General features: G+C 39.3%; 2 protein-coding genes across 2 annotated transcripts; both read left to right on the top strand.

The window, feature by feature from the left end:
* The first annotated feature begins 205 nt into the window (after positions 1-205).
* Positions 206-8,060, top strand: LOC114520369 (rab GTPase-binding effector protein 1-like). The gene is made up of 24 exons (XM_028540620.1): positions 206-309; positions 487-630; positions 1,023-1,226; positions 1,582-1,859; positions 1,974-2,024; positions 2,145-2,231; positions 2,308-2,364; positions 2,440-2,527; positions 2,598-2,645; positions 3,176-3,558; positions 3,662-3,860; positions 4,002-4,114; positions 4,194-4,337; positions 4,599-4,679; positions 4,798-4,896; positions 5,237-5,275; positions 5,398-5,463; positions 5,766-5,834; positions 6,191-6,290; positions 6,426-6,463; positions 6,601-6,690; positions 6,798-6,914; positions 7,249-7,359; positions 7,515-8,060. The coding sequence occupies exons 1-24, from the start codon at positions 303-305 to the stop codon at positions 7,689-7,691; spliced, it is 2,790 nt and encodes a 929-aa protein (XP_028396421.1). The 5' UTR covers positions 206-302; the 3' UTR covers positions 7,692-8,060.
* A 79-nt stretch (positions 8,061-8,139) lies between these two features.
* LOC114520370 (oxysterol-binding protein 1-like) lies at positions 8,140-19,192 on the top strand. The gene is made up of 11 exons (XM_028540621.1): positions 8,140-8,344; positions 8,431-8,639; positions 9,061-9,299; positions 12,243-12,543; positions 12,841-13,046; positions 15,586-15,732; positions 15,911-16,156; positions 16,513-16,734; positions 16,906-17,001; positions 17,175-17,350; positions 17,685-19,192. The coding sequence occupies exons 1-11, from the start codon at positions 8,217-8,219 to the stop codon at positions 18,046-18,048; spliced, it is 2,334 nt and encodes a 777-aa protein (XP_028396422.1). The 5' UTR covers positions 8,140-8,216; the 3' UTR covers positions 18,049-19,192.
* Positions 19,193-19,260: the final 68 nt, after the last annotated feature.

Raw genomic sequence — 19,260 nt, forward strand, 5'->3', positions numbered from 1 at the left:
ACCTATCACGGGGTGTAATACCCGCAGTAATTATCGTAATTAACTCCCACGTCGATGGCAGAACGGTTTTAGAAAATTCCTTGCCTGAGGGAAATTTTCTTCCGAATGGTATTGTGTTTCCTCGTGGGTCTCACGCACACTCCCACGCATGAGATTGCGAAATGATTTTGACGGGGGGTGTATTGCACCAAAAATAAACACCGGGGGGTTCCGCGATAATGGTGGAACGAAAATACGTTTCAGCGTTGGTCCTGCTTTTAAATGTAATATTTTGCCCCTTTTCATTGAAGAGATGAGTTGAAATGGACGGTACGTTTATTTTAATAGTTATTTCAGCCTCTAAGTTTCGTTAGTTTGAGATAAAAAGGTCAGGTTCTTAAGAATATTTTGGCTATAATTTGGGGGTATTGGAGAATCCGAGAATGAAGATTGAATTTTATTTAAAATTATACCTTACGTAGCTATTGTATTTCTTGATTGATTTAGAGGAAAGCGCAGTGGCCTCACTTCAGGCTAAAGTGCAAGAACTAGAAACGAAACACGATGAGTTACGTTCTGCAATCGAAACGAAAGAACAAGAATTCGGGAAAAAACGAGCCCAATTTAAAGAGATTTTTCTTCAGAAAGAAAGTAAGTTTTTGAAGGCTAAATCCTTATTTTGTTGGTTTTTAGAGAGAACGTGTTTAATAATTTATTGCCTGTATGTAATATCTTACATAAATTGTTTCAAGTTGGTGTTTTAAAGCCAGTTTGCTGCCAGGGTCTATCAACAGATTTACTATATCAATAGATTTCAGTTTAGTAAACAAAAGAGGGATATTAATATTCAGTATTTAAAGCTACCTGTACCTGTGTGTCATCATCTTGTGAGGGCACTTCCTGAATTTGCTTGAATGGCCATGAAACAATAGCTCAAAAGTAAAAAACAAAGCCGCCAATTTAATACATTGTTTGCATGTTCCGCAGCTTTCTTTGAGGTATCTTTTGGTAGGAATTCCTCATAATGAGTTAAACATTTACAGCTGAGCTGAATGATGAGGTGACGAAGCTTACAATAGCTCGTGAAGAGAATGCGAAGCTCTTGGCTAATCTACAGAGTGTATCAACAGAGCGCGATAATCTCAAAACCGCCGTCTTCATCTCAGAGACCTCGAATAATGACGAGCTTACGGCAATGAAGTTCAAATATCAGGAGGAGATTGCCTCCCTCAAAGCAATAATGCATGGTAAACTATTTTATTTTCTTTCCTTGGCTAGGAGAGTGTAGATAATGGTGGAAAATATTTCATACTATTTTGTTGATGATGGTAGAAAATATGTCGTACATGAAGTTTCAAACAACTAGCATCAAATGTGATGTAACAACTGCCTAAATTAGACAAAACACTTCTTGACGTTTCGACCTGAGGGCCTTCATCAGGAGAGTTAGTATGAGTTAGGTTAGTTCATACCAACTCTCCTGACGAAGGCCCTCAGGTCGAAACGTCCAGAAGTGTTTTGTCTAATTTAGGCAGTTGTTGTACCACATTACATGAAGTTTTTGATTTACTTTGCCTCATTTTACACAATATTCTTCTTCAGATGCGGTCCAGGATACACGGCAGGAAGAAAAGGAGAAGTTTGAAGCTGAACGCATGGGATTGGTTGTGGCCAATCAAGACTTAGAGAAGAAGGTGTCAAAATACAAGGCACAAATCCGCGAGTTAAAATCCAAACAACTACAACTACTACCACCCCCACAACAAGAGGATGATTCAGGCGATGGGCTGTTTGATGTGTTGCCATGGAAATCGGCACAACCAAGTACACCAGAGCCAGTTGCAGACACTGATGAAAATTTGGAGGATAGCATGAAGAAGGTTGTGGAAGTTTAGAGCAGTTTTTAAGATTTGAGTCAGTGTTTTGTGAGTCAGGAACCCCAGTTAAATGTAATAAAAGGGATATTAAACTTAATTTTATTGCTATTTTTCTAGGCTCAAGAGGATGCTGAGACATTAAGATCAATTGTCATGCCTCTAGAAGAAGTAAATTTCACATTTTTTGTCAATTCCATTGAAGGACAGAGCCTCAAAGTGCATTTTTGCTATCATTGGGCTTGGTCCTATAACATATTTCTGTTATATTCTTTACTCTTTATGTTGTAGGAAATTGCATCTTTGAAATCGAAATTGAAGAATGCCAATGACAAAATAGTTGTTTTAGAAACAAAGCAAGAAAAGAGACCTGTTAAAGTGAGATAATTTTGCTGCAAAGTTGCATTAAAAGAGTTCAAAATTATGTAATTTTTTTCTATATTTTTTTGCACAGAGTAATGCACAGCAAGATATGTCACATGGAAGTACTTCTGAAGAGACAGATGAAAAGGTATTGAATTAACCACCAGCATGTTTGCATGGCTGAAACTAATTCAAGTTATTCAACTGTTACCTTCTTCTTCAGATAAAAGAGTTGAGTCAATATTTGGAGGCAGAACGGTCAGCCAGAACAGATCTTGAAATGTTTGTTGCAGTTTTGAACACACAAAAGAGTAAGTTGGAAAGTAACGCCTTATTAGCAAAAGTGGAAGAGGATTGATATGGTAATTTTATGAATTACAGCTGTTCTTCAGGAAGATGCAGATAAACTTAGGAAAGAACTTCATAATGGTGAGTTGAGTATGGTATTGTGTGGTGTGGCGTGGTTTGGGTGTGGTATGGTATGGCGTGGTATGGTATGGTATGGTGTAGTATGGTATGGTATGGTATGGTATGGTATGGTATGGTGTGGTGTGGTGTGGTGTGGTGTGGTGTGGTGTGGTGTGGTGTGGTGTGGTGTGGTGTGGTGTGGTGTGGTGTGGTGTGGTGTGGTGTGGTGTGGTGTGGTATGGTATGGTGTGGTGTGGTGTGGTGTGGTGTGGTGTGGTGTGGTGTGGTGTGGTGTGGTGTGGTATGGTATGGTATGGTATGGTATGGTATGGTATGGTATGGTATGGTATGGTATGGTATGGTATGATACGGTGTGGTATGGTATTGTATGGTATGGTATGGTATTGTATGGTATACTGTGGTGTGGTATGGTGTGGTGTGGTACATGGTGTGGTCATTATGCTAAATTATAAATAGTCTTGGTAAGGCATGGTAAACCGGTACACCATGTGCTATCTCCATTAAAGAGATTTCCGTCTCTTTCCATCCAGTGTGCAGATTACTGGAACAAGAGAAGGAAGAGCACCTCGCTCTGAAAGACACCTGGGGCATGGCGAATGATCGCTTTCTAGAGACGCAGCGTGTACAAAAACTTGAGCTGGACAAAATTAAGAATCTTTTAACCATCGAACAACTGAAACTCATCGGCGAAGATCCACAAGAGAAGAATGTCTCGGTGAAGCTTCTCACCCCACCATCACCGGCGACAAACAAACGTTTCTTAAGCCGTAAACTAAACAAGCAAGGAGCTAACAAAAAAGACAACGTTAGGACGAAAACACCAAGTTCGTCTGAATCAAAACGATCGCTTGCCAGTCTTGTTCGCGGTCCAAAGGCGAGCAGTCTACCCTCCACCCCTTCCTCGATATTAGATGTGAGTATTTGTTATGGTATCCCTCCCCCCCGTACGATTCTCTTTTTTATCCCCTCCCCCCGAACGACTCTCTTTTATGTTACTACTAATTCTGTTTCACCAGAGTGATATTCCACAGTTTGGTTCAAGTTCATCGCCGTTAGTTCCCAATGCTCTTCATCCTACGGTGTTCAGTGATAGTGTAGATTCTGACAGTAGAAGTCTGAATGCATTCTCTGACGATGAGACAACTTTGATTGTTAATGGTGTTAAAATGAAGAAATACAAATCCGCTGACGATCTGGAATCAGAACTCGCACCAGGTACTGTGTGATGTATATCAGAATCGTGTATTTTCGAGTTAAATTCGATTTTAACTACTCAAAATTTAGTTAAAAAGTTTTACACAACTGGCCCCAGCGGAGTCAGACACCGGGTAATAAAAACTTTTCATTTTCCTCCAGCCGCAACGAAGAGCCCACGATGTCGGTCGGAAGAACTCGATGTTCTCACGAACGAAAACGACGAATCAAAACGAAAGAAAGAAAACATAGACTGGAAGAGTTTTGAGGAAGCTGTGAGTGCATGTTATGTCTAACGAACTTAGGTTTGAACCCTTGGAGTACTATTGATATTGTGTTGCCACGTTCTTCCAGGCAAAATCTTCACTGTCGAATGACGTGGATCGCGCATGCGAGATGTGTAGTAACTATGAAAAACAGCTGCAGAAACTGCAACAGAGAAACGAGGCTTTGTCAGAAGAAACTGCAGAATTATCAAAGAAATTGAAAGAAGAGCAGGTCCGTTCATCTTTGCATTTGGCATGCCACAGGGAACGGTGCACCTTCTATTAACGCCCTTCTTAAAACAAAGGCTACCCCCCTCCCACTTTAAAAACCAGCCTTCCCTTAGGAAACAAAACCTCTTTCCCCACCTAAGTTTACTTCTTTCTCCTTCAAAGTTTGGTCTTTTAAAAGTTTTCATCTCAGACTTCGGCCCGTGTCCACAGTAGAGGTATTCCAGCCTTGGAATTATCCTAATTATCGCATTTCACTCTACAGGAAACTGTTACAGTGATAAAGAGAGCTTGTGATCGCCTGGAACAGAGTGTGAAGATCGCCAGCGAGGATGCGCAAGCCCAGGTATCCGCCTATGACCCTTAGAATCCACTGTTATATCCTATTGTGATGTAGAAGACCCTGACTTGCCGCTTACATTACGCTACTTTGTACTGTAATTAACCTTTTGGTTTCCTCTCAGATTAAGGTAGCGATGGACACACAAAGGAGCTTCGAAAGTCTGTTGGATGAAATCACCGCTGATATTGATAAAACAAAGAAGGACACCAGCTCCCAATTGGTGTGTTTACGATCTCACTTGAATAAAAATTCTTTATTCAGTCTATAGGCCCGTTTGCAATTTTGGCTGCGATTTATGTGCGATTTCTTCTTTTGATGGATGTGAACGAGTGATTCAGTTACTGATGTTCAAATAAGAGTTCTTATACATCAGAGCATTCGTAACTAATTACTCGTTCACATCTACCAAAAGAAGAAAATCGACCATAATAAATCGAAGTGTAAACGAGCCAAATCTCATTCAACAATCTATGTCATTCAACTCTTGCCCCTTCAGAAATTACCAGCAACATTGTTTACGATTGTTTCGTCAAATGATGATTATTTCTTCCTCTTTTCAGAGCGAGTTGATGCTTTCCCGAGACAGCTTACTTGCGAAGGTATAGATGCGAGTAACTCTTATTCTTCCGCTCCAAAACAGCTTGTCCACTTAGCTATCATGCCTACATCGTATTTTCATTGACATGCAGTATACAATTGTGGTTTATGATGTACATTTTAGTACGAACAGCTGTCAGAGAACAGTCGGTCTTTGGCGAAAAGCGGCGGTCAGCAGCGAGTAGCACAGGTATGCTTACTTATCAATGTTGGTACGATCCACAGTTATTGAACATGCATTATCGTCGTACACATACGCCGGATATGTAGTTTATAAGCAAGCTGAAAATTTCACACCAATTAAACGTGGCAAGATTGTTGTGAAAGCCGTCAATGTGTGATCAAAGCCAACGTCTATTGAACTGTGCAATCTTCGACCCAGCAGCCAATTTATTTACTGAATCTACAATATTTTACATATATACATTCATTTTTTTCATGGCTTCCATATTAGTATACTTTAGGTAATATCTGTTTGCCATGTGTTTTTAGAGACCACAAGATAATGTGGAAGGGGTCTTACAAACGGATTCAAAAACTAACGAAGCTTTGCAAAGTGAGGTGAGGTCTGCAATGATGTCTGCATGGTTATACATGGTTGTCCATGGTTATACATGGTTGTTTCATGGTTATACATGGTTATACATGGTTGTTCATGGTTATACATGGTTATACATGGTTGTTCATGATTATACATGGTTATACATGGTTATACATGGTTGTTCATGGTTATACATGGTTATACATGGTTGTTCATGGTTATACATGGTTATACATGGTTGTTCATGGTTATACATGGTTGTGTTGATGTCCTCGTGTGCTGGAACTTCTGCTGGCGAGATAGCTTAGCTGTATCTTGAGAAAAAGCCTTGATTTATTTGCCTTCAATTCCCAAACTAATGCGCAGATCATTCTAGATCAACTTCCTGAAAGATCGTGTGGTTGCTGAAGGTGTTGCTAAGGAAAGCTTGGAACAACTGTACCAAGCTGAGATTGAAGAATTGGGACGCGAAATTAGTAAGCAATAGATCAAAAATGATAAAAATATAATGGTTATAAGGTTCTACTCTAGGAAAGTAGTACACTAGTAAAAAAGGAAGGGGGATCAGTTCTTAGTATAATCTTTACTACTTTTTTCATCTTTGCTTCCAGGAAACCTAAAAAGCAAATTAGCCCAGCAGAGCAATAAGGTGGTAAATCATTTTGTGGAATAATCTCAATCCTTATTCATGCATTATTTTATCCATTTAGACCTACAGTAGTTGCTGAGATTTCTCACTGTATTTGACACAAAGTAACATTTCTTGCCTGTTACAACCTTCTTTAGCAACCATCTGACAGTCGTTCCCATGACACTTACTCGAATGAGGTTATCACAATTCTGGAAAAACAACTGCAGAATTCCACTAAAGAAAATGTAAGGATAAAACGATTTCTTCAAAGCATGTTGTCAACTTGTCATCACGTTAAGCAGAATGTTGTTTTCGACTTAATTCATCGAGGTAATTCATATTTATCGTGCAGGACAACCTCGTGAATGATGTGAAGCAGTTGAAAGCACAACTTCATTCTTTAAACAGCCAGTTGAATAACAGCGAAGCAGTTCAAAGGGATTTTGTACAACTGTCGCAAAGTTTGCAGGTAATGTGTGTGCATGGAGTGCTTTCCACAAAGCCAATTTTGTCTGAGGGCCTTTCCGCGCGACCTTTCATCTTGTACTCCCACTTGTGGGGTATTGTCCCCTCTGCCCTCCCTCTTGAGAGGCCCCTGGGTAAGTGGTGTGTTGTAGTGAGTTATGTCAACCATGTTCTTCTATCATTCCTTGGATTCGAACCGATTTAGCAAATTTTCAAAACAGATTACTTATATTACCTTGTTAACCTACTAAATTTTTTCCCTGTTTGTAAACCCTTTAGGCTCATTTCAAAACGTCGACTTTCATTTCCTGAGGACTTAAAATATTTTTATTTTGCAGGTGAAGTTGGAAGAAATGAAGGAATCTCAAAAGGAGATCAAATGGGAACACGAAGATGATGTTTCATCGTGCAGGAAATGTGAAAAACCTTTGGATGTGCCGCAAGATAAGGTTTAAATTTTCATCTGTTATTTAGGCGAATTTTTATAAACAAAGAACCATGTTTATGGCAGCGTTTCTACAAGGAAAGCTTTCCGTATTTATCGCAATTCAACCTACAAGAAATGGTTTCACTAAATTTATGATTTTTTTAAACATTTTTTTAGCACCATTGCAGACAATGTGGACGAATATTTTGCGACAATTGCACGAAGCAAACTCTAAGCACTCACTCATCTCAGCTGCCGCTCAGACTGTGTACAGACTGCGGGACTACGGAGAAAATACAAAATGTCCCTTCTGGGGAAAACATTGACAAAAGTACTGATATGGACGATACCTGAGGGGATCGGAGATATCATCCGTTGATATTTGGTGATAAACAGGGGTGTTAACCGATAGCAGCGTTTTCAGCTGTGGTCCTAATGAACTTTTCTAAATCAATGTGTACAAAGCCACTAAACGATTAGACTTAACTTGCCTTTGGGCGCACAAATTGTACATTAATGACACTATGGAGAATGAAAACTTATAAAAATATATCAGAGTTATGAAGTGTACGGTTTTATTAAAATTTGGGGCTATGGCACGGGTTTCAGGATACGAAATAAACCTAGAGCATTCATTCAACGCCGATGTAGACAAAAAACACATTAAATTACAATAATTATGTTGCAAAAATGTTAAGAATTACATTTTATATTTTAAATATTTATCAATTAAAATATCTCTAATGTGCGGGTTAGTCACCCAAGCAAGTATGCTGCGGGTGGTTGCGGGTTAGATGTAATAATTATTAAACATGGCGTCCTTTTCGAGAAGTCACGAGAAGACTTGAAAGACGTGAATCTTCCTAAAATCTTTATCCAATGATGCAGGACGTTGGTAAAGGAGCCACGGATATTTTTCGAGGATGGTTAATGAAATGGACAAATTACATCAAAGGCTATCAAAAGCGCTGGTTCGTCTTAAGCAATGGCTTACTCTCGTATTACAGGTAAAAATATTCGTGTCTTTATAACTTCTTGTTGTTAATTTTTTTAATATAACCGTCATGATCTAATTGCTTCCTCTTTTATCTAGAAACCAGGCTGAAGTTGCTCACACCTGTAGGGGAACGATAAATCTGGCAACCGCATTCATTTGCACCGAAGACGACCCTTGTAGTTTTGTTGTGTCAAACGGCAGCACTCATTATTTTCATTTGAAAGCTTCCTCGGAAGTTGAACGACAAAAGTGGGTTACAGCTCTAGAACTTGTTAAAGCGAAAGCCATTAAAATGCTCGAGTCTGGTGAGTCTTGATCTTTTCGACCCTTTGATATGCCCATAACAAAATATTTTGATAAATATCACAATGTATAAACGGAAACGCCGAATTTATATTTATGTATTTGAGGCAATGTATTTATAGGTTCATTGCCGATATTAAAAATATTATACATTAATTAAAGTAAAGAATATAAACAAATACCCAAAATATGACAATTTTTACTACACACAATAGGAAAACGTTTAGGAATGGAAAATTGATCAGGTTCATAGTGTGAAATTGTATATTTATTATAAACACCTTTATTCAGTTCATGTAAAGAATAAGTATTTGTAAAAGAGGACATTTTAATAAGATATGAGATATTCAAACCAAATTCCAGAATACTACATTAGTTTAGTAATGGTGTCTTGGTCAGTTGTAATTTGAGGTATTTTTCTAGATGACGAGGACGATGATGACAAAAATGAAAGTTGTACGAAACCTCTTTCAAGTAAGGTTGATGACCTGCAGACCTGTAATGACCTCGTAGCAAAACATGGTACGGCATTACAGAAGGCGATAAGCGAAGTGCAGGACCTGAGCGAGTTTCGAGATGAGGAGGATGAACTAGCCAGGAGATTGAAGGTTGTGAATGAAAAAGCAACCTTGTTCAGGATAACATCAAGTGCCATGATCAGCGTAAGTTTTCAACCGTTTTGCAATCGAGAAGAGGACTAGGTTTAGCTACTTGTTTTAGCCTTTAGGGATGGTACAGTGACCTTTAGTCTTCCTGCATTCCTGAGATGACTTCCTCAAGCGAAAGGTGTAATGAAGCCTTGTTTAGACTTTAGAATATATTTAGTTTCCCCATCTCAACTTGTCCAAACCTGAACTAGACTCAGCTCTCTGCTCGATTAAGGAACGTTGTCTTGTAGTAAAAGATGCAGGATTATAGCAACTGCATTCTACAAATACCAATTAAACTATTTTTGGAAAAATGATTATTTGAAATAGGATTTTAAATTCTAGAGTAGTTCAGGAAAATATGATAATCCTCGCTATGACCAGGAGCTTGTTGTTCGAAAGGCGTTTAGCTTAAACGGTGGATAAGCCAAAGTTTAAAATTACTCTCGTACATCTTGTGAATGACTGCATCTTACGCATTTAATATGTACTTCCTTTGACAATTAAGCTATTTACATCGAAATATTTCAGCTCAGTTGTTCAATAAATAGATAATTTGGTTTTCCATTTTGAACTTATCCACCACCGTTTAAGCTAAATGCGTTTCGAAGAAGCGGCCCCTGAAGGTTAAGAAAACGAGTTATCTATATGCATTTCTTGGCATTCACTGGCTGTTTACCAATTTCTGTTTTGAGCGTCGTTCGCCTGTGTCATATAATACGCGTTTTATTTATATCGCGCACTTTTTTTCGGCCTATAAATGGCCCTAAATTGCTATGTATATATAAATTCGTGCGTTATCGATCACTCCCATTTGACGGCATGCTTGTGCGAACTCTTTTTTATATTGTCAAATTATTTCAACTCAGACTTAATCCATCACATCATTCATAATGCAACGCTCGTAAATAGCATATGCAAATCAAAACAAATGCTTAATAAAATGGCGACCATAGACATAGCGACGTCAGGGATTTCGTTTCGGTCTTAAAATATGAACTCGCAACGGTAATTAAAATGTTGTGAGCGGCGAGATTTATTAAACGCTCGTCGTAGCCACTGATGCGCTGCGAATTTGCCCGTGGGAAAACAGGAAAACGGAGCAATGGACCATACGAAAGGTTAGAGCCTTTGTGTGATATATATTAAAATAAACTGACATGCATGAAGCGGGCTTGAAAATATTTCAAGATTAGTTGCAGACGTGTTTATATACAATGTGAGTTTCAATTCTCGTAGGAGATTTTCGACACTGACTTAATGGAGAGGATTTTGAAGGAGTTTTTGTTTGCATGTGAACGTGGTCAAGGAAACTTGTGTTACAATATCACTCAATCAATTATTAAATGGTATTTGTATGATAAAATAGAGACACATGCCTGTGCAATATATTTTTATATGAACTGAAGTAGATTTGGCTTAAACAGGCAGTTTCAACTGTTGTTCAAAGACTTTTAATTGTAACATTGAGTGACGGTATGGACAATAGAACTGGGTTTGGTAAAGTAGATATACAGAAGTCACCAAAATCAGCCCCAAATGATTTTTTTTAAACCGTAAAATCGTATTAGGCACTTCAATCTCAGCTGGCGAATATTCAACAGAGCCTCTGATAATAACAACTTGAAATCTCTTAAAGTAGAAGTCACAACGAACACTTCAGGGCACACACGAGAGTTTCTATAGCTTTTTGAAGTAACTTCCGCAATGCCACTCTTCGAGTTTAAGCAGGCGAGAAACAACGGGGGGGAGGTGAAATATTCAATACATTTACCCGAAAAATTGACAGTGTTTACAACAGACGAACATGTTAATCCGTTTTCGAACGTTCACTCCTATTAAAATATTACATTCTTAGTATTATTTTACTTTGTTTATTTTTAATCCGACAAAAAGTCGTCCACTTTTTATGCAAATTTGAATTATCTTCGGCATCAATTTAAGTTATGTCATCTTTATGAATTCAATTATGATCTCATACAGACATCAGATAACAGCGTGTTTAAATATCGAAGCAGTCCATTTGATTTTATCTAATGGCAAAATATACAAGAGTAGGACTCGTCGTTTCGACCTCAGGATGCCCATAAAGAGATTTCTCTTTGAGGAACACTCTCTTAGGTTCAAAATGATCTTTTCTGTGATTTTAGACAGTTTAGAAACCCTTTTAGGGAGTATTTTGAACTATGCAGGCATTTTCAAAGCTCGTTCAAGCATCAAATTAGGCCCTAAAAATAATTCGGAACATTTTCAATTTTTTTTTTTACAAAAAACCTGAACAAATTCATTATAATATATGCTTAATTGTGTGAATAGTCACGAACAGGTAGTGACAGGTGATGATGGACATATTTGAGTGATTATTGGACTAAGTAAACTAACTGGGCGGCTAATTTAGAAAGGGAAGTGAGCGATGATCAGAAATACTTAAAACTGAATGCTGTGCTGTATGTGTGCTATATATATGAAACTGGAGCAGTTGAAAGACCTTTTTGGTGTAAAAATTTCAAAACTTGAAAAGGGAAGCTCAAAGATTATCAGCGATATTTTTCGGCCTTTTTCCCCGAATGAAAGTTTTTGTAGATTTTAATATTTATTTTTGCAAGTCGTAACATTTTTATGCCGAATAGAAGTTTTTAATAGCTTTATTTTGATAAACAGCCAAAGGTTTAGGCCCGTTTACACTCGCAATTTTGTTGCGATTTTATGGGCGATTATCGTCTTTTGATAGATGTAAACGAGTGAATTAGTTACGAATGTTCAAATAGGAGCTCGTATACATCAAGAATAGGAAAATCGCACATAAGATCGCACCAAAAATTGCAAGTGTAAGGGTCTAGTATTTCAGCTCATGACTTAGAAGAAAGGCAGAGTTTGTCTCGCGTTTCAGTTGTATTATTAGAGTTCAGAGGGACTCATCCTCGTACCCAGGTCTTTACGAGTTCTATCTCTTCCCAGGCATGCGGTGAGTTTCTTGAACTGGCCCAAAAGCAGGAGAAGAACTTCCAAAAGGTGGTCGACCATGAACGAGCGCAACGAATACGCCTGGAACAAACCGTGGAAGACTTAGCGAAACAACACAACTTCTTGGAGGAGGTCTGTCGCGAGCAGGTCGTTCCCAAGCTCAAAGCGAGCGCGGTGGAATCCAGCCAGGCATCCAACATGACTGCTGGTGATCCATCCATACAGGAGAATATGGACACTTCTCATGACTCCAGTGATGATGAAGATGCGTTTTTCGACGCTGAAGAACTTGTAGGTCAGTGGCACTGATCTTAATGCGTTTGACTGGATAAAGTATTGAAATTGACCTTAATACGTTTGACTGGATAAAGTATTGAAATTGATCTTAATACGTTTGACTGGATAAAGTATTGAAATTGATCTTAATACGTTTGACTGGATAAAGTATTGAAATTGACCTTAATACGTTTGACTGGATAAAGTATTGAAATTGATCTTCATATGTTTGACTGGATAAAGTATTTTATTTACGGTCATGCTGCGATCTCATTACTCTACCACGGCTAATTTCTTTCCACCAATTCCTTTTTAGTTAATATCCCGCCAGCCGACATCTCTCCGAGCAGTTCCGAAGTCAGCGTCGTCACGGAGAAGGATGTGGGGTCATCGTCATCGTCACACAAGAGGTCAGCTTCAGACTTCGGAGTTTCCCAACCCGCGAAGCCTTCGAGTGGGCGCCACCCGCTCAGCGCCTCTGACGGGGACTTGGGGAACAGTATATCAGCGATCGTTAGCGAGGTGGGTGTCATTGAACTATAAGTAAACTGGATTGTTTCATTCTGTTTCATTGAACTAAACTATAAGTAAACTGGATGTTTCATTTTGTTTCATTGAACTATAAGTAAACTGGATTGTTTCATTCTGTTTCATTGAACTATAAGTAAACTGGATGGCTAATTCAGGTGCAAATTTGAAGCCATTGCTGACCATTTGTTCTGAGTTTTCAACTTCCGACTGCCGTGTAGAACCCGAGCGATACACGTGCCGAAACGAACACTTAATTTCGGCAGCTGTGAGCCCACGTTCTAAATAATTAAACTGCGGTTTTGTGGCGAGGTTTGTCAGCGGTGTATCGCCGTTTTTATTAAATCCTCTCATTGTGCCTCTCCTATTCACGCCGACCAAAGAATCACTTTAATATAACAGCAGATATGCGTTAGCAAGGTAGCATATCAACACTCTTCACCGTTTGGGAAATGTAATTTTCTTTGCGCGGGAAAAATTGTTCAAAAATGCCTTTCTTCTTTAAGAAGCCGTCATCTCGCAACAAATCAGCATCGGTGAGTGAGCTTTTTATGTTTTGAGATTTCAGCATCAAACCACGTTCAATTACTTCAACAATGCCTCACGACAACGCCGGAAAAGCCACGATGTAAATATTACGAGGTCTTTAAAGTGATTCGTGCAATTATATAGGCCAGATTGCAAAGCTTTGCAGCTAAATTTGCTTCAAAAAACTTTTTTAAAATCATTCTTCTATCGAGTTGCGCTTATCTGAAAGCAAAAGTCCCATTTCTTAAGTGAAAAAGGCGCCAACTATATTCATTTTTGTTTTGGATAATTAATGTAAACATTGCATAAACATTCGTCAGTTTGGTTAAATTCTGTATCTTCTGCATGTATTCTTCTGCTGAATAGACTTTTTTATATACTATAAGATTTGTGAATTTCCATAGAACTTGCAAACTCTTTTAGCAAAATCACGTCGTCGATCATAAATTGAGTTTAATATAGTCATTAGATGAAATTAGAAGTCTATTTGCTACGGTAAACAGTTTTTATTGTTGTTTATGCAGTACGGCAAAAGACAGCTGATGCAAGCTGAGGCTTCTCCCAGCAAAAATCAAGGAAATATTGTAATAATTTGGATGATAAACTATATGTGATCTTTGCGGTCGATTTGCAAGCGATTAGGAGGTAAAGTCGAATGCAAGAACAATAAGAAATATGTTAGAAAAAGCAAATTAAGTTTTTAGCAAAGCCACAACGGAAGCAATTTGTGAAGTGAAAAGCAACTCTAGGAAGTCTTTGAACAAACGGGGAAAATCTATCAGAAACACTAAGATTTATACCGTTGTTTTTCCAACAGTATCTCCATAGTTTCCCTAAGGCTTTTTTTTTACTAAATTATTCGCGACTCTCATTGAATTTAACAACTTGCAATAGCTTTAAATTTTGATGAAAGATTGTTTGACTGTGACCTTTATTGACTTTCGCTCTGGTTACGGGAGTTATTCTATCTTAAGTTCATAGATGCGGCTTCGTCATTACCTCCAGAGGGCTCGCGCCTGCCTTTTTAGCATGATACGATTCAACTCAAAACATTTAAACCAACAAAAAAAATATGACGTTCCGCCACAAATGTGTTGCGGCAACAGATAAGATTATTTGCGCACCAGATTTCTGTGTTTGCGCAATGCGGGCAACTGTTAATGCACGCTATCATTTCAACCTCCTCCCCCCCCTCCGCAGATAATTCACAAAAGCCTATAGCTATTAACAGCCATTCGTCGAACTTAGCTACGGTCAAATTAGAGTTCGAAAGATCAGACTTTCTCCGTTGTATCTACTGTTATACGATGTTCTTCTTCTGTGTGAAGATGCTCATCTTTTTCTTCTTGAAAATCCTTCTGAAAACCCTCTTATGGATCCATAGAATAATTTTGATTGTATTTTTGAGAAGTTGCAATTGAATATCAAACTCAGCTGCAGCGCTGCTAGCTCACATGCACGTGGGTTGACAAGCACGTTTTTCGGAAAGCCCACTCGTAATCGTGCCGTTTTTCCTGCATGTGGTAGACAAAAAAAGTTCAAAGAATATTATATTAAATGCCTTCGTGTCTCGTCTCTGTCGCCCTTCGAAAACCACAAATGCCGTTGACGTCTTCATCCATACGATCAGGCCTACGCTAATCATGTTCCGACAATCCTACGCCATCCACGGGCCATCTGACTGTTTAATATAACTGGAATGAAAGCTAATCTTGTGTGAATCTTGTGCTGCAATGATCTCAAAAGTCCTACGCGTGTTTCCCACTGCGAGGCTGTGGGTATTTGTATCTCATCCATCCTCATTGTAAACGATTCCCACGCGTGTCTCGAGGTTAAAACACACCAAAAACTTACCTCCAATTTTAGCATTCCAGTTGCATTCATTTGAATACTCCCAGCTGTGGTCTTTCCCCGTATGACCTTGCCTTAATGTAGTAACTCTGACTTTGTTAACCGGTACGTTTCGCCTGTTTATCTCACATATTCACAATATATTTCGTCCAAGGTACCACCAGATGATTATTCCGACAAGGAGGAGGTTAAAAAGATATCTCGACGGAAAAATATTCCTCCCAAACCAACTCAAAGTCTAAGCCTCTGGAACATTCTGAAAAACTGCATTGGTAAAGATCTCTCCAAAATCCCAATGCCGGTGAGTATTACCGTAATCCTAAATCTAACGCTAATCCTAAGATCGTAATCCTAAATCTAATCTGGAAGATTAACTTGGCAGCGTTCAGTCGAACTGCGAACTCGAAAATTTGCTGTATAGAAAAACCTAAATTCTTTCTTCAAATCTACAGCTCGTGTTTTCTTCTATTCCGTTTTAGGTGAATTTTAACGAGCCACTCTCAATGTTGCAACGACTGACCGAAGAAATGGAATATTCTGATCTTCTGGATAAAGCTGCTGCCGCGACGAACAGTTTGGAAGAAATGTGCTACGTCGCAGCCTTCACAATCTCTGCTTATTCCACCACAAGCATACGAACAGGGAAACCTTTTAACCCGTTGCTGGGCGAGACTTTTGAAATGGATAGAAGTCTGGAGGAAGGATGGAGATGTCTTGCCGAACAAGTAAGTGGGGTCGTCTCACCCCCCCCCCCAGCTGCCCCACCGAGATGGAGGGTAGTTTACCCCTCTCCCCAGCTGTAAAGTCCTCCGAGATAGCTGTCTTGAAACCTCACAAAACATGGTCACAACGGTATAGTAACCACAGAAATTAAACCCAGTGGTTGAAAAATCTGAAGGTATCTGCAAGGTATCTGATTGCTCTGTAGATATCTGCAATTTGTTCATACCAATCACTTTGTTTATTTCAAAATACGAAGAAATTACCAAGGGTTTATGTGAAACACGAGTGTTTTCTCTCCCGAAGGCGTTTCAACGGACGCTGAAATCGCTTTTATTATGCTAACGTTTTTTGTCTCTAGGTATGCCATCATCCCCCGATATCGTGTTTTCACATTGAGCACACGAACTGGACGTATTGGCAAGACTTCACGGCGACCAGTAAATTCCGAGGCAACTATCTTCAAATTGTTCCACTCGGCGTCGCGCATCTTACATTCCGCACGTCGGGAAATCATTACACTTGGCGTAAGGTTACTACAACGGTACGAAATATCATCGTCGGAAAACTATGGGTCGATCAGGTAACGTAAGATGACTATTATAACAACCATGATGAACCGGACTGATGTGCTCAACGAATCACCTTTGAAGTCAAACATGATAATGACGGTTTTCCTTATTTTCCAAGCAGAAATTTCTGTATTTCTCGTGCATTTTTTTTAACACTACTATGAAACGCTTTCCTTTTTTAGTCCGGAGAAATGGACATTGTGAACCACACTACTGGCGACACATGTAAACTCAAGTATAACGCGTACACATATTTCTCAAGAGAGACACCTAGAAAGGTAAATAAGCTTCTCTGGAGAATAGTTTTGCCATCAATGGCGACTTGTTGATTTCATTGAAGAATTCCAGGTGTAAACTTATTCTCGACCTTTCCTCGGTTTGAAAATATGTTTTTGAAATTCCAGTGTCTGGCGATGTGCACCTGATGTTTTTGTATAATCTGTTTCTTAAGGTGACAGGTTATGTATTAGATAAATCCAAAGTGACTCATTATGTTCTGACGGGGACCTGGGATAATAAGATAGACTGCGCCGAAGTCGTCTACACAACGAAGTCTGAGGGCGGACAGCCGAAACAAGTTGCCCAGACAAGAACTCCTGTGGCATTATGGAAAATGAACGTTGTGCCGTAAGTCATGCAACTTGTCTAGTCTGTTTTCTATGTTGTATATTTTCTAGTAATGACCGGGGGAGGGGGTTGATGCGGTTGTGTGGGACAGTGTAGGGGCTGTGTCGGGCATTTGGGAGGGGGAGTGTAGGCCAGGGGTGCGGAAGTGAGGGGGTAGTGTCGGGTCAATGTTGAGGGTGTGGAGGCGATATTCGTCAACTTCCACCCAACTTTGATCGAGGTATAACCAAGCACGCATGTAACTCTCGCTTTGCATGACCTTTCATCAACTCCCTTCTTCATTTGAGGTTAGAAATTAGACTAACTGAATTATCATCGTGTGTTTGTTTTGTAGTGAGGATCGTGAACCACAATACAATTTCTCGCACTTCGCCATGTCCTTGAACGAGCCCGATGACCTCGTGGCGATATCAGACTCTCGTTTCAGACCCGACCAGCGTCTCATGGAACTGGGCAAGTGGGATGACGCGAACACGGCCAAGGGAAAACTGGAGGAGAAACAGCGCGCGAAGCGACGAGAACGGGAGGCTGAGGCGGAGTTAGCGAAGCGGGAAGGTCGAGTGTACGAGGCCTACAAACCAGTTTGGTTCGAGAAAGTTTACGATGAGATGTCAGATTTAGAAATACATGTTTACAAAGGAGGGTATTGGGAGGCGAAGGAAAAGCAAGACTGGTCAATGTGTCCAGATATTTTTTAAGCTCATGAAATTCACTGAAAGACCGTCTCTACTTCGTTGGAAAAGCCTTAATAGATCGAGGTTAAATCATTTCAATGGCCAAAGTTTTGAGACAAAGAAGATTCAAGCTTGGTTGATACAACCAAACATTTTAGACATGATTCTTTGGGGAAATGCAACTCTCTTTTCTTAGATTTCAAAATCGTATGGTGAGATATCAGATTTTGAACTAAATGCAAATTTGATATTGGCAAAGCAGAGAGAATCAAGAATAATTCAGATGATTTTTTTATATGATTCTTATGGGAATATAATTTTTTGGGTCACTCTATCGACTCGAAGAACAATTCGTGAATATGCCAAGCATAGGGTAACCATTCAAGACAAGCCATGGTACTATTGTATGGTGTATGAACAGCCAGTTTAATGCAAGCAGGACAATTGTTCGCAATGAAACAAAAAACACACACATGGGATGTGAACTTTTCTTGAGAGTATGAAATTATTATAAATTGTGATTTCTATTTGCGACACGAGTTTGAATGACCACCCGAGCGGAGAAACTAACTTTTTATTCGACGAAATCGTTCTAAATGAGAGAATGAATCGTGCCATGAATTGACTGTTTGTCAAAATACTTTAAAAATATATTTTCTCGGTCGCGACAAGTGCCGAAGACGGGCTAAAATGGTTTTTCTGTGGGTGAAGATCTTCAAAAATGTCTACCCCAAAAGGTCCCTAAAAATTCATTAAATCCATGAATATATACAAAAATCCTCTGAATCTCAAAAGATTTTCAAATTTTAATTAAGGTCTGGTTTTAATTTTATTTACTACTCAATTTATACTGGGAGTCTGTTCACGTTGCACTTGGGGAAAATATATACCACGCATGCTCTGTGAGGCGCTATGGTCTTGACCTGCAGTGCGGGAAAAGACCGACCCACATGGAAGTCGGGAGTTGGTAAGAGGGGCAGCTGCCCCCCTGCCTACCATTTGCCACGGGGAGCACACGTCGTAGAGTGCCTGCTGTATGCAATCGTTTGAAGTTTGGATATCGCAATCCGTAGAGCTTCAACTTTTTTAATAAACTCTGTTTAAAAAGTTAACAATAATGCTGTCAAATTGTCCTTTAATAAAATATTTGCTGTCCATAAACAGCGTTTCGCACTAAAGTTTGGAGAAGTCTCGTATTTGGAAAGTCTGCTGAAATTCGCCCCCCCCCGGTATGTA

Source organism: Dendronephthya gigantea, unplaced genomic scaffold (assembly GCF_004324835.1).
Source record: "Dendronephthya gigantea isolate DGI-Jeju-01 unplaced genomic scaffold, DenGig_1.0 000016F, whole genome shotgun sequence".
In the NCBI taxonomy this organism is placed as follows: domain Eukaryota; kingdom Metazoa; phylum Cnidaria; class Anthozoa; order Malacalcyonacea; family Nephtheidae; genus Dendronephthya; species Dendronephthya gigantea.